General features: G+C 46.6%; 1 protein-coding gene across 3 annotated transcripts in view; it reads right to left on the bottom strand.

Annotated features, from left to right (window-relative positions):
- Positions 1–14,839, bottom strand: part of ext1c (exostoses (multiple) 1c) — a 61,213-nt gene that overhangs the window by 9,312 nt on the left and 37,062 nt on the right. For all 3 annotated transcript variants that reach the window (XM_072370989.1, XM_072370990.1, XM_072370991.1), the window contains exons 3-4: positions 3,186–3,279; positions 1,516–1,623 (exon numbers count right to left, since the gene is read on the bottom strand). In XM_072370989.1, coding sequence (XP_072227090.1) covers positions 1,516–1,623; positions 3,186–3,279 — 202 coding nt within the window. The remainder of the gene's footprint in view (positions 1–1,515; positions 1,624–3,185; positions 3,280–14,839) is intronic.

Genomic DNA, 14,839 nt, shown 5'->3' with positions numbered 1-14,839 from the left:
ACTGGGTTCATTACCATCAGCTACACTGGGTTCATTACCATCAGCTACACTGGGTTCATTACCATCAGCTGCACTGGGTTCATTACCATCGGCTGCACTGCGTTCATTACCATCAGCTACACTGGGTTCATTACCATCAGCTGCACTGGGTTCATTACCATCAGCTACACTGGGTTCATTACCATCAGCTGCACTGCGTTCATTACCATCGGCTGCACTGCGTTCATTACCATCAGCTGCACTGCGTTCATTACCATCAGCTACACTGGGTTCATTACCATCAGCTGCACTGGGTTCATTACCATCAGCTACACTGGGTTCATTACCATCAGCTGCACTGCGTTCATTACCATCGGCTGCACCGGGTTCATTACCATCAGCTGCACTGGGTTCATTACCATCAGCTGCACTGGGTTCATTACCATCAGCTGCACTGGGTTCATTACCATCGGCTGCACCGGGTTCATTACCATCAGCTGCACTGGGTTCATTACCATCAGCTGCACTGGGTTCATTACCATCAGCTACACTGGGTTCATTACCATCAGCTGCACTGCGTTCATTACCATCGGCTGCACTGGGTTCATTACCATCAGCTACACTGGGTTCATTACCATCGGCTGCACTGGGTTCATTACCATCAGCTGCACTGGGTTCATTACCATCGGCTGCACTGCGTTCATTACCATCAGCTACACTGGGTTCATTACCATCGGCTGCACTGGGTTCATTACCATCAGCTACACTGGGTTCATTACCATCAGCTGCACTGCGTTCATTACCATCGGCTGCACTGCGTTCATTACCATCAGCTACACTGGGTTCATTACCATCAGCTGCACTGCGTTCATTACCATCGGCTGCACCGGGTTCATTACCATCAGCTGCACTGGGTTCATTACCATCAGCTACACTGGGTTCATTACCATCAGCTGCACTGCGTTCATTACCATCAGCTACACTGGGTTCATTACCATCGGCTGCACTGGGTTCATTACCATCGGCTGCACTGGGTTCATTACCATCAGCTGCACTGGGTTCATTACCATCGGCTGCACTGCGTTCATTACCATCAGCTACACTGGGTTCATTACCATCAGCTGCACTGCGTTCATTACCATCGGCTGCACTGGGTTCATTACCATCGGCTGCACTGGGTTCACAGTTAAGTATTTTTAATCCGGCTCTGTTGTTGCCTTGCTTCCTGTTGTTGTGTTGGTTGGAAATAAACCTTTTTTTAATTGAAAGAACTGCATCTGGGTCCTCCCGTCTCCACCGACCTCTGACAGGGTGCGTGGGTGTGTGCTTGAGTGCGTGCATGAGTGCGTGCATGAGGCCTCCAGCTGGATCAGCAGAGCTCCATATAAACAGTTATTTACATTTTCTGCCTGTAACCCTGGTCAGCTGTGAGCGGGTCGTCCTGTGGTGTTTGCAAATGATTTATTTAATGTTTATCGTCCAATCCTCGGTGTGTGGGTCTGGGGATCACACTTCCTGTGCAGGTGTGTGCGTTACCTGCAGTAATAACCTCTCGTCTCCCTCGATGACTGCCTGGCTCCACTGTATGACATCAGAAAATGGCAGCTCCCAGCCGTTACTCAGCAGCACCGGGATGCACGCCGCCTGCACACAGAGGAACGGTGAGGAAGAAGAAGAAGGTGAATGTGTGTCAGCTGCAGTTTAACTGGGCTTCTTTGGGTTCAGCCTCCCAGTAAACAACATGATGACAGACCACAGCTGCATGAAGCCAGCTGTTTGCCTCTGTGATATCAGAGCTGAGCAGATAACATGATCAGAGCTGGGGGGGGGGGGGGGCTGGAGTGAGTAAACCTCCTATCTCTGAGTTCCCAGAAGCCGTGGGGGGGGGGATGATAAAGTCACACACAGACATGTCTGTCGGAAATAAGGCTGTGCTGTAATGAGGAGCAGCAGACCGAGCCGATCAGGAGCAGATGCTGTCTGAAGCTTCACTGTCAGTGTTCTGAAACCATCCTGCCCTCCTCTGTCTGCTCACTGCCTCTTATTTATTCCACTTCTTCCTCATTAAACCACCAGAGAGCAGCATCAGCAGCTGTGAGGGAGAGATCAAAAGACTGAGAGTAAACCTGCTGAAGGAAACTGAGTCAGAATCAGCCACAGGCTGCAGCACGGTTTAAGGGTTAACCCTTAACCCTAACCCACATTCAGCCGGCCGCAGGAGGCTCCGTGAGGGCAGAAACATTTCAGTCCTCTCCGCCTGGAGCTGGGGTCATATGGAAGTCTTGCACTGAAGAGCTGCTCTTGGTTTGTTTGCACTGGGAGATGAAGAAGGGGCGGTAGTGTGTTGGAGGGCTGGCTGGAGCTAACTGGCAGTGCCTTTGTGGCTCCGGCTGGCACCAAAATATTACAGAAGTACATAGGCCAGGAATCGGCTTGAATAGAAACAGGGGGAGGAGGGGGGAGGCAGGAGAAAGGAACCCAGCCTGCTGACGGCTGCCAAGCCAACTGGGTTGTGTGTGAATCTGTTCATTCAGCAGAGGGGCAGGCTGCCACTGCTGAGGATGCTTCCGGACATGTCGAACACACACATACAGGCCAGTGTTGGGCAGATCTCCCTCTGCCTACAGCCTGCCGGTGTGAGGCAGAGGGAGACCTGCAGCCCACGCTTCACAGATGGACCTAAACCAAGGATTTCAGTGTTGGCTGAAGTGTCTGCTGGCGTCCGAATGGACCCATTTCAGTCTGAGAGGCCCGAAAGCCTGAAAGGGTCCAGGAACCTGAGGATGAGGGTGAGGAATCTTCATCTTCACCCCAGATGTGAGGGTGAGGAATCTTCATCTTCACCCCAGATGTGAGGGTGAGGGTGAGGAATCTTCATCTTCACCCCAGATGTGAGGGTGAGGGTGAGGAATCTTCATCTTCACCCCAGATGTGAGGGTGAGGAATCTTCATCTTCACCCCAGATGTGAGGGTGAGGGTGAGGAATCTTCATCTTCACCCCAGATGTGAGGATGAGGGTGAGGAATCTTCATCTTCACCCCCAGATGTGAGGGTGAGGGTGAGGAATCTTCATCTTCACCCCAGATGTGAGGGTGAGGAATCTTCATCTTCACCCCAGATGTGAGGGTGAGGGTGAGGAATCTTCATCTTCACCCCAGATGTGAGGGTGAGGAATCTGTGATCATGCCTGTCGAATACGTTTTTACCTGCAGTGACTCCAGGAAGCGGAAGGAGCCGAGGCGTCGCCCTCGAGGAACCAAACAGAAGGTGGAGTTGTGGAGGAGCTCCTGGTAATCAAACCTGAGAAAGACAAGAGCAGAAAGAAGAGATTGTTTTATATCCAGCAGGAAGCAGCAGAGAAAAACAGTGAAATCCACCCTCAGAGGTGCTGATTCTGATTTACGGTACTTTCAGCAGCAGGAACCCTTTAATGGACCTGAAAGCTGTTCGAGTCTATAGTCTCAGATAGAAGGTGGGTCCTCCGAGCGGCCCACAGCGTTGTGTTGGAGGCGTCTGAGTCTTCCACCGACTGCTGTCGGTAAAATCCCTGCTTTTTAACGACAGGAACCTTTTCAGGCTCTTTTTTTGGCTCCTCTCTTCAACAGTTTTCCATTTCCACTGCAGGAACCAGGAGCCTCAGGGGAGAAATGTTTACACCAAAAAGTAAAAGGTTTGATTAGCTGGAATTACACGGGTGGAGCTGAGCTGTGGTGATGGAGTAAGCTCCAGGGTAGGTCAGGACAAAGTAAATCTGTATGAAATGTGACTAAAATGAGTAACATGGACAGAGCTTTAAGGAGCTGGTTAGACTGCAGAGATGACTGCACCTCAGCTCGCTTCATTCAGAAAAAACGCCCGTTTTTTAGGCCTCAGATAGTTTTACGTTATGGTGGAAATTAAACCTGAAATGATGCTGGGAATATTTGACCAATCGGAAAGAGCTGAAGATACCAACAACACTCATGAGAACGACCTCCTAACTAGGGCCTTCCTGTTTGGTAACTGCAGTGGAGATGCAGACGGTCAGTTGGAGGAAGGTTCAGTGTTTGGAGCCGTAGGGGAGACTCAGGTTCCCCTTATCTGGGCTCTGTTTCCCGTGTTAAACAGGAGGCAGAACGACTACATGTGGAATCACAATGAATAAAAACTGTCAGTGATTAGAAGATCAGTCTCAGATCTCCCAAATAAACAAATCTGACTCACTTCCTCTAATGAATCATAACACGTGTCACACAGCTGGTGCGATAAATCCTCCCTCTGCAGACACTTTGGCTCCAAGCAGAGCTCCTCTGAGTTGGAAAGGACTGAACTCATGATGGATGGCCTCACATCTGTTCTCTGTCCATCTGTGTTCAGAGGAGGCCCACCGCCCAGAAGAGCTTCACTGTCCAGAGAAGGTCCACCAAAGTCCACCACCCAGAGGAAGTCCACCACCCAGAGGAAGTCCACCAAAGCCCACCACCCAGAGGAGGTCCACTGAGATCCACCAAAGCCCACCACCCAGAGGAGGTCCACCAAAGTCCACCACCCAGAGGAAGTCCACCAAAGTCCACCACCCAGAGGAGGTCCTCTGAGGTCCACCAAAGTCCACCACCCAGCGGAAGTCCACCAAAGTCCACCACCCAGCGGAAGTCCACCAAAGTCCACCACCCATAGGAGGTCCTCTGAGGTCCACCAAAGCCCACCACCCAGAGGAAGTCCATCAAAGTCCACCACCCATAGGAGGTCCACCAAAGCCCACCACCCAGAGGAAGTCCATCAAAGTCCACCACCCAGAGGAGGTCCACCAAAGCCCACCACCCACAGGAGGTCCATCAAAGCCCACCACCCATAGGAAGTCCATCAAAGTCCACCACCCATAGGAGGTCCATCAAAGTCCACCACCCAGAGGAGGTCCACTGAGGTCCATCAAAGTCCACCACCCACAGGAGGTCCACCAAAGCCCACCACCCATAGGAAGTCCATCAAAGTCCACCACCCATAGGAGGTCCATCAAAGTCCACCACCCAGAGGAAGTCCACCAAAGTCCACCACCCAGAGGAAGTCCACCAAAGTCCACCACCCAGCGGAGGTCCACCAAAGTCCACCACCCAGAGGAGGTCCACCAAAGTCCACCACCCATAGGAGGTCCACTGAGGTCCATCAAAGTCCACCACCCATAGGAGGTCCACTGAGGTCCATCAAAGCCCACCACCCAGAGGAGGTCCACTCCCTGTCTGAGCTGAGGTTTCTCTGTGGACTCATCCCTCTGTCGGTGTGGGAGGTTCTTCATGTTAAGAGCATAAAAGGCATTGATCAGTGATCAATAGTCAGATCACTCCTCTGGTTTTTGCTCAGAAACCCTAAACTCAGCCAACAGAGCTGCAGACGTCCACCTCTGACTGAACCGGCTGACATTAGTGATCAGTAGAGAAACTATTCTGACTCCATGTTTGTTTGCGTGTGGATAACATTTCATATCCTTTCATGTGTTGGTGTTTGTCCGGCAGGAGGCAGCTTCCCCCAGGAGGACAGATTAAATACAGAGCCAGTCTGTGCAGAACGATAACACTCAGATTTACACCACATGCCTTCTGTTTTCTTATCGTTCCTCATACTTCTGTCTCCCTCTGAGACATAAACACACACTATCTGTTCAAGTCACAGCACCAAGCTCAATGTGATACAAACAGCTGTTTACCACACAGATGTGCACCGCTCTGTGTGTTTGGGTTGCCTGAAAACTAAATCTGTTCCTCCTCACACTCACTAACATGGTTCTGCTCCTTCCTTATTTCTCCCTATATGATGCGTAACCATGGCAACAGGAAAGTTATTTACCTGTTGGAGCAGTTAACTGAGCTTCCCAAAGACCAAATAATGCCTGGAAAAGGACCACAAATCAAGATGAACTGAAGAGGAGACGTCTATGATGCAGAGCAGGAACAGAATGGAGGAAAAGGAGGAGGAAGTTTAAAGCATTTCTTCCCCTGATCATCAGGGGAAATGTGAGATCTCTGGTGGATAAAATGGACGAGCTCGGAGCCCTGATGAGGACACAGCAGGAATATCAGGCAGAGACCTGGCTGCAGGAACAGCTCTAACAGCTCTCTGCTCAGCTTTAAGACTATCCGGGCAGACAGAGACTGCAGACAGAGCGCTAACAGTAAAGGAGGAGGATCACAGAGCTGGTTAACAACAGATGGTGGAATCCTGGACCTGGCGGCAGGAACAACTCTAACAGCTCTCTGCTCAGCTTTAAGACTATCTGGGCAGACAGAGACTGCAGACAGAGCGCTAACAGTAAAGGAGGAGGATCACAGAGCTGGTTAACAACAGATGGTGGAATCCTGGACCTGGCTGCAGGAACAACTCTAACAGCTCTCTGCTCAGCTTTAAGACTATCCGGGCAGACAGAGACTGCAGACAGAGCGCTAACAGTAAAGGAGGAGGATCACAGAGCTGGTTAACAACAGATGGTGGAATCCTGGACCTGGCTGCAGGAACAACTCTAACAGCTCTCTGCTCAGCTTTAAGACTATCCGGGCAGACAGAGACTGCAGACAGAGCGCTAACAGTAAAGGAGGAGGATCACAGAGCTGGTTAACAACAGATGGTGGAATCCTGGAGCGTCTCTGCAGCCCAGATGTTGAGCTGCTGGCTGTGAGTTTCTGTCTCAGTTCACCTGAGTTACCTGCTGACGCTGTGTGTGACATCATCAGCTGAGTTGTTGCTAAGCTACAGAAACAACAGCCCAACCCACTGATGGAGACCTCTGAAGGTTTCTACCTTCCTCTCTGCTGCACTTTGTCAGCTGGTTTATAACCATGTCATCTGAATTCTGTAAGTCCGGACAGCGATTGGATTAACCACCAGGATGTTAATAAGGTGGAGAGAGGCTGCTGACTAGCTGATGCTAATCAGTGATGCTGCAGAGGAAGTGATGATGGATCTGCTCAGACACAGAGCAGCATTCACTGCTGAGGTTCAGGACCAGGAAAGATTTATTTGGACCATAAAGCACTTAGAAGGAAAGGGAGTTCAGACAATGTTTGAGTGAGAAACACAAGCAGCAGACTGTAAAGACTGTATGAAGAGAGGAGAAAACGATCTGTGATCTCTCCTGAGAAGCAGGAAGTGCTGAACTCTGCTCGACACCCGCCTGTTGTTGCTTCTGGACTCCTCACAGCGCCGCTCTCAGTCATCAAGCTCACAAATAAACTGGCCACAGAGCAGCCTGTCATTACACAACCTCCTCTGCCCGGTGTGTTGGTTTGTTGTTATCTGCCTCTCCGTCTCTCATTAATTACACAGGCAGGAGCTCTCTAATCTGAGTGGACACGACCATCCTCCAGCTGATCCCAGCAGTTATATCTCCACACAGAGCAGCAGCTGCAAACATTATCAGGTAAAGAGGTAAAAAGGGGATTTGTGTTGTTAATCATGTGTTACATAAGATGAGAGAACGATTTGGGATGTGATTTAACTCAGAGAGGCAGGGAGGCCTTTTGATTTGTGGTTTCATTCTGATTATATAACAGACTTTAAGTACATCAAGCTGAGCTTATCAAAGAGCTTCCCTCTAAATCTATTTAATGTAGCTTTGATTCGACATAAATCCATCTTTTACACACCAAAATGATTAAATAAAAAGCAGCAAGGCTGTAATACAGGCATTCAGACACATGCAGGATTCCTCTGTGGTCAACTGCCAGAGAGGGATGAGACCGACTTCTTCATGTGGGAGGAAGGGTAAATATAGAAATGGGAGCACAGCTGTGTGTCCACCAGGCTAAAAGCACAGCAGCAGCTCAGGAACATGACCCTGAAGTCAATGGCCTGCTTTCCTCTGAACGGCAGGACGGATACAGAAGAATCTGCACACAGCTGCTCAAAAGGTGACGGAGGTGATGAAAAGCAGCAAAGAGCTGAAAGTGTCCCTCTGAATGTGGTCGGGTTTCACTCAGAACCACCACAGGGGGGCGGTGTAGCCTGCGCTGCTACTGGCTGTAATTCAGTAGAAGAAGTAGATGTTCCAACAGGAAACAAACCTGGAGAAACAGCTGTGGAGAACTTGGAGGAAGTTTCCACTCAACAATAAAACCCGACTCACCACACCAAGTCAGGAGGTACTTCAAACTAACCCAGAAAAGATGATGTTTTCACACAAGCTGCTCCTAAGGAGGGGGTCGATGGCGAGATTTCATGCTGCGTCTTCAGCCGAGGAAGACATTCAACACAAAAATGTAGCTGCTTTCATGTCTTGGCTACAATAAGTGGACTTTACTGAGACACTGTCATCACTTCCTGGTCGGGTTTGGGAAATGACACCAGCTGGTTGGGCTGAGAATCGTTTTAAAACATTAACAAACAGCATTTTGACAGAGCCAAGCAAGGATGAGGACTCCTTCACTTCCCCTGTTTATCACACCAGTGAGTCATCATTCTCTCTGCTGAGGGAGACGCCGCCGTGCTTACTCAGTGACGGCAGATGGAGGCGGGGCATAAGCTGGAGACAAACGTCTCCTGGGTGAGGCCTGGGAGAAATTATTTATCATAGATTTCCACATCAATGACAGCTTTCCCCTGTTGTGACTTCCCTGGAAATAAACCAAGAGGCGCTCGCATGGATGTGTTAACGTGTGACTCTCTGCCTTTAAGTGCACATAGCAGCACAAGAAGAAGCAGAAGAAGAAGCAGCAGCAGCTGCAGAAGAAGAAGCAGAAGCAGCAGAAGAAGAAGCAGCTGCAGCAGAAGAAGAAGAAGAAGAAGCAGCTGCAGCAGAAGAAGAAGAAGCAGCTGCAGAAGCAGCAGCAGAAGAAGCAGAAGAAGAAGCAGAAGCAGCAGCAGAAGAAGCAGCAGCAGCAGAAGAAGCAGCAGAAGAAGCAGAAGAAGAAACAGAAGCAGCAGCAGAAGAAGCAGCTTCAGCAGCAGCAGCAGAAGAAGAAGCAGCTGCAGCAGCAGCAGAAGAAGCAGCTTCAGCAGCAGCAGAAGAAGCAGCTGCAGCAGCAGCAAGAGAGCCAACAAACGTTTTGTTTTGTGCTGGAGCTCGGCGGCTCGTCTGGTAATGACAGAACGCACAGACCGAGCCCACCTGTGAGCCAACACCATCAGTCAAACAGCCACTAAATCCTGGTGCATTCAAACCAGCAGCTGCACCAACACCACCTCTTCTCAAGTGGGAACAAAAGACGGAGCAGTCATGTGACGGCGTTTCTGGAGCCAAACAAGATGGAAAGTCTGCGCTCGCACAGATTTTGGGAGTATTTGAAAAAGCTCATTCATGGGCTCACAGAGCCTCTAACAGCTTCTCTGTGTCCGAGTCTGGAGTCAAACTCAAACAGAAGCTCCTCTCATTTCCCACCTTAAGGATCTGCACGTCACCAGAGATTAACAGCCAGCCTGCACAAACAGAACCAGGCTCGTTCTGGACTTCAAACAGCACTGACCTCCTGTTTTATGATGAAACATAAAACTGTGCACGGCTGCATGCTTTCTGGAGCCGTCTCTAAATAGAGCCTCTATTCATGAAGTCTTCTCATTTATCATAAACCTTCACACTCGATGGGCCTCACTCTCCCAGCTCTGCTGCTCCACTGTTGGAGCAACGCTTCCTGCTGAGGAGAGAACTAGTTAAAGCCATGAATTAGAAACTGTGCTCGAATCTGAGCTCAGAAACATGTTCACTTATGTGGTTTATGGGGTCCTCAAAGTGAAGCTCACGTACATAACTCTGAAAGCTAGAGTCTTCCTTTTCTCTGAAGCAGATCACATTTCAACTCAGTGTTTCCCAACATTCAGCCATCGTGCTGAAAAGTGAGGCTGAACAGTTCCCTCTGTGTCTGACATGAGACGAAACCCAGAATAAACAGCCTGAGCAGCTCAGAGAAATGAGGGGTGGATGTGGAGAGGAAGGACAAAATAAATACTCAAAGTGTCTCTCATCTAATAAGTGTGGCTTAAAATGAGTTTCTGGAATAAGCTGGAGTCCAATCAGACAAATTTCAGATTTATTAGACTGTGTCTGCGGTGAGGCAGCAGAGGCATCGGCCCAGTGTTGGTCCAAAAGAGCCAAACAAGCCTTTAATGATTGGACCAGAACAATCATCACTTTACTCTAAAGAAAGGAAAACATGAATGTTTTGTCTAATTAACATGATTCTGCTTCCTCTGGCTGCTTCCTCTATCACTTTGTAGTTTTTATGGTTTATTTTGTATTTTTTTGTGTTTTATTTTATTATTTTTGTGTTTTATTTTATTATTTTTGTGTTTTATTTTATTATTTTTCTGTTTTATTTTGTGTTTTATTTTATGATTTTTCAGTTTTATTTTGTATTTTTTCTGTTTCCATCCATTTTCTATACCGTCAATCCGTCGGTCGGGTCGTGGGGGGGCTGGAGCCTATCCCAGCAGTCATCGGGCGAAAGGCGGGGTACACCCTGGACAGGTCGCCAGTCCATCACAGGGCCACACATAGAGACAAATGAGACAAACAACCACACTCACTCCTACGGACAATTTGGAGTCACCAATTAACCTGACTGTTTTTGGATGGTGGGAGGAAGCCGGAGAACCCGGAGAGAACCCACACATACACGGGGAGAACATGCAGACTCCACACAGAAAGGCCCCAGGCGGGGTGTTTTTTCTGTTTAATTTTTTAATTTTTCTGTTTTATTTTGTGACTTTTCTGTTATTTTTTTTATTTTTCTGTTTTGTTTTGTGTTTTTTCTTTTATTTTGTGATTTTTCTTTTTTCTTTTGTGTTTTTTGTCTTTTATTTTGTGACTTTTATGTTATTTTGTGTTTTTTCTGTTTTATTTTATGATTTTTCTTTTTTCTTTTGTTTTTTGTCTTTTATTTTGTGACTTTTATGTTATTTTGTGTTTTTTCTGTTTTATTTTTTTCTGTTTTATTTTGTGAATTTTCTGTTTTATTTTGTGATTTTTCTGTTTAATTTTTAATTTTTCTGTTTTATTTTGTGACTTTTCTGTTATTTTTTTATTTTTCTGTTTTATTTTGTGATTTTTCTGTTTAATTTTATGATTTTTCTGTTTTATTTTGACTTTTCTGTTTTTTCTATTTTTCTGTTTTGTTTTGTGAATTTTCTGTTATTTTTCTGTTTTGTTTTGTGTTTTTTCTCTTTTATTTTGTGATTTTTCTTTTTTCTTTTGTTTTTTGTCTTTTATTTTGTGACTTTTATGTTATTTTGTGTTTTTTCTGTTTTATTTTATGATTTTTCTTTTTTATTTTGTCTTTTATTTTGTGACTTTTATGTTATTTTGTGTTTTTTCTGTTTTATTTTTTTCTGTTTTATTTTGTTCTTTGTTTTATTTTGTGAATTTTCTGATTATTTTGTGATTTTTCTGTTTAATTTTTTATTTTTCTGTTTTATTTTGTGACTTTTCTGTTATTTTTTTATTTTTCTGTTTTATTTTGTGATTTTTCTGTTTAATTTTATGATTTTTCTGTTTTATTTTGACTTTTCTGTTTTTTCTATTTTTCTGTTTTGTTTTGTGAATTTTTTGTTATTTTTTTATTTTTCTGTTTTATTTTGTGTTTTTTCTGTTTTAGTTTATGCCTTTGAAGTGTTTCTGGTTATCAAGCCGCTGGTCTGCACCTGAACCCTCATCCAGCTCTACTTTCATCAATCCACAATAAAGTGAAAATAAAAAAATAAATACAAATGACTTCATAAATTAACACAAATGATTGAATAAACAAACAGATTAAAAAATCAGTGTTACCACAATTTGTCCCATTTTTGATGCATTTACCATCGTTTTAATTGTTCACTGAGCTGCTCTGCTGTGCTTATTTTAGCTTTGTTAGCATCAGCTGATCCACTGTGGTGGTCGTAAAAATAAATCTTTAGACAAACGAGAGCTGGAATAAAGGTGAAATCAGAGGAGTGCAGCTCAGATCCAGGATGTGGAGGACCAGCTCTTCTTCATCCTCTCTGTGAAACTCTTGTTGGGACACGTTGTTATTCATTGAGTGGGACGGTTAAATCCCTCTGAGCCTCCTTGGTGTGAACATCATCTGTCTCTGTATATCTGAGATATTTCTCTTCTATTAATAGTCACACGGTTTAGTGGCTTTTGCATATTTCATCGAGCTGCTTTCTCCATCCAGCAAGGTTCCAAAAGTCTGAGTCATCACCAGGCGCAGCTCAGCGCTGATCTGTCCCTGAAAACTCCTCTTATTGTCTGACTAAAGCATGAAGCTTTGACATGAGAGGGAGGAGAACATAAAGTCTGCAGCTTTTTGGCACTGAAAAGAGTTTTCAGATCAAACTTCAGCTCTGATGAGGTCTGACGGGCACAACTTTAAGGTGTGGAAACCAGCAGAGATCAAAGATCCATCAGAGGAGCTTTAGTTTTCCCATCAGTCACAGCGCATCTGTTCCTGTGCGTCCGACACGATGCCGAGAGGAGCTACACATTAAAACCTGGACCCTTCTGTGGAGGGATCAACGCAGCAGAAATCCTGAGCAGAGCCCGGGAATCTGCATCAGAACCTGGGGGAACTCTTCTGTACCTCAGCAGGTTCAGCAGCTCCTGTGTTCTGAGGAGAAAGTCCCAGGCAGCTTCATGTAGGTCAGCTGTGCTGCTCTCATTGTTCTCAGGGATCGGGTAAAGTCCTGCCCTGGCCACACCTGTGAGGGTGAGTGGGTTTTCCAGCTGTGTGGGTGAAGGGCTGAGAGATTAGAGCTCCCACAGAGAAGGTCCCGTCGACGCCTTCAAACTGAGGAGTGACCACTCCTCCTCTTCCTAAGGCTCACCTGGAGCTGCTTCCAGACATCTGTGAAAACTTCAGAGCTGCTTCCAGACATCTGTGAAAACTTCAGAGCTGCTTCCAGACATCTGTGAAAACTTCAGAGCTGCTTCCAGACATCTGTGAAAACTTCAGAGCTGCTTCCAGACATCTGTGAAACTTCAGAGCTGCTTCCAGACATCTGTGAAACTTCAGAGCTGCTTCCAGACATCTGTGAAAACTTCAGAGCTGCTTCCAGACCTCTGTGAAACTTCAGAGCTGCTTCCAGACATCTGTGAAACTTCAGAGCTGCTTCCAGAAATCTGTGAAAACTTCAGAGCTGCTTCCAGACATCTGTGAAACTTCAGAGCTGCTTCCAGACATCTGTGAAAACTTCAGAGCTGCTTCCAGACATCTGTGAAAACTTCAGAGCTGCTTCCAGACCTCTGTGAAACTTCAGAGCTGCTTCCAGACATCTGTGAAACTTCAGAGCTGCTTCCAGACATCTGTGAAAACTTCAGAGCTGCTTCCAGACCTCTGTGAAAACTTCAGAGCTGCTTCCAGACCTCTGTGAAAACTTCAGAGCTGCTTCCAGACATCTGTGAAAACTTCAGAGCTGCTTCCAGACATCTGTGAAACTTCAGAGCTGCTTCCAGACATCTGTGAAAACTTCAGAGCTGCTTCCAGACATCTGTGAAAACTTCAGAGCTGCTTCCAGACATCTGTGAAACTTCAGAGCTGCTTCCAGACCTCTGTGAAAACTTCAGAGCTGCTTCCAGACCTCTGTGAAAACTTCAGAGCTGCTTCCAGACCTCTGTGAAACTTCAGAGCTGCTTCCAGACATCTGTGAAAACTTCAGAGCTGCTTCCAGACATCTGTGAAAACTTCAGAGCTGCTTCCAGACATCTGTGAAACTTCAGAGCTGCTTCCAGACATCTGTGAAACTTCAGAGCTGCTTCCAGACATCTGTGAAAACTTCAGAGCTGCTTCCAGACATCTGTGAAACTTCAGAGCTGCTTCCAGACATCTGTGAAACTTCAGAGCTGCTTCCAGACATCTGTGAAACTTCAGAGCTGCTTCCAGACATCTGTGAAAACTTCAGAGCTGCTTCCAGACATCTGTGAAACTTCAGAGCTGCTTCCAGACATCTGTGAAACTTCAGAGCTGCTTCCAGACATCTGTGAAACTTCAGAGCTGCTTCCAGACATCTGTGAAACTTCAGAGCTGCTTCCAGACCTCTGTGAAACTTCAGAGCTGCTTCCAGACATCTGTGAAACTTCAGAGCTGCTTCCAGACATCTGTGAAAACTTCAGAGCTGCTTCCAGACATCTGTGAAACTTCAGAGCTGCTTCCAGACATCTGTGAAACTTCAGAGCTGCTTCCAGACATCTGTGAAAACTTCAGAGCTGCTTCCAGACATCTGTGAAAACTTCAGAGCTGCTTCCAGACATCTGTGAAACTTCAGAGCTGCTTCCAGACATCTGTGAAAACTTCAGAGCTGCTTCCAGACATCTGTGAAACTTCAGAGCTGCTTCCAGACATCTGTGAAAACTTCAGAGCTGCTTCCAGACCTCTGTGAAACTTCAGAGCTGCTTCCAGACCTCTGTGAAACTTCAGAGCTGCTTCCAGACATCTGTGAAAACTTCAGAGCTGCTTCCAGACATCTGTGAAAACTTCAGAGCTGCTTCCAGACATCTGTGAAAACTTCAGAGCTGCTTCCAGACCTCTGTGAAAACTTCAGAGCTGCTTCCAGACATCTGTGAAAACTTCAGAGCTGCTTCCAGACATCTGTGAAACTTCAGAGCTGCTTCCAGACATCTGTGAAAACTTCAGAGCTGCTTCCAGACATCTGTGAAAACTTCAGAGCTGCTTCCAGACATCTGTGAAAACTTCAGAGCTGCTTCCAGACATCTGTGAAACTTCAGAGCTGCTTCCAGACATCTGTGAAAACTTCAGAGCTGCTTCCAGACATCTGTGAAAACTTCAGAGCTGCTTCCAGACATCTGTGAAAACTTCAGAGCTGCTTCCAGACATCTGTGAAAACTTCAGAGCTGCTTCCAGACATCTGTGAAACTTCAGAGCTGCTTCCAGACATCTGTCAAACTTCAGAGCTGCTTCCAGACATC

This window comes from Leuresthes tenuis, unplaced genomic scaffold, assembly GCF_036924035.1.
Source record: "Leuresthes tenuis unplaced genomic scaffold, fLeuTen1.0.hap1 SCAF_18, whole genome shotgun sequence".
Taxonomy (NCBI): domain Eukaryota; kingdom Metazoa; phylum Chordata; class Actinopteri; order Atheriniformes; family Atherinopsidae; genus Leuresthes; species Leuresthes tenuis.
The sequence above is the reverse complement of the archived record's forward strand: the minus strand, read 5'-3'. Positions and strand labels throughout refer to the sequence as shown.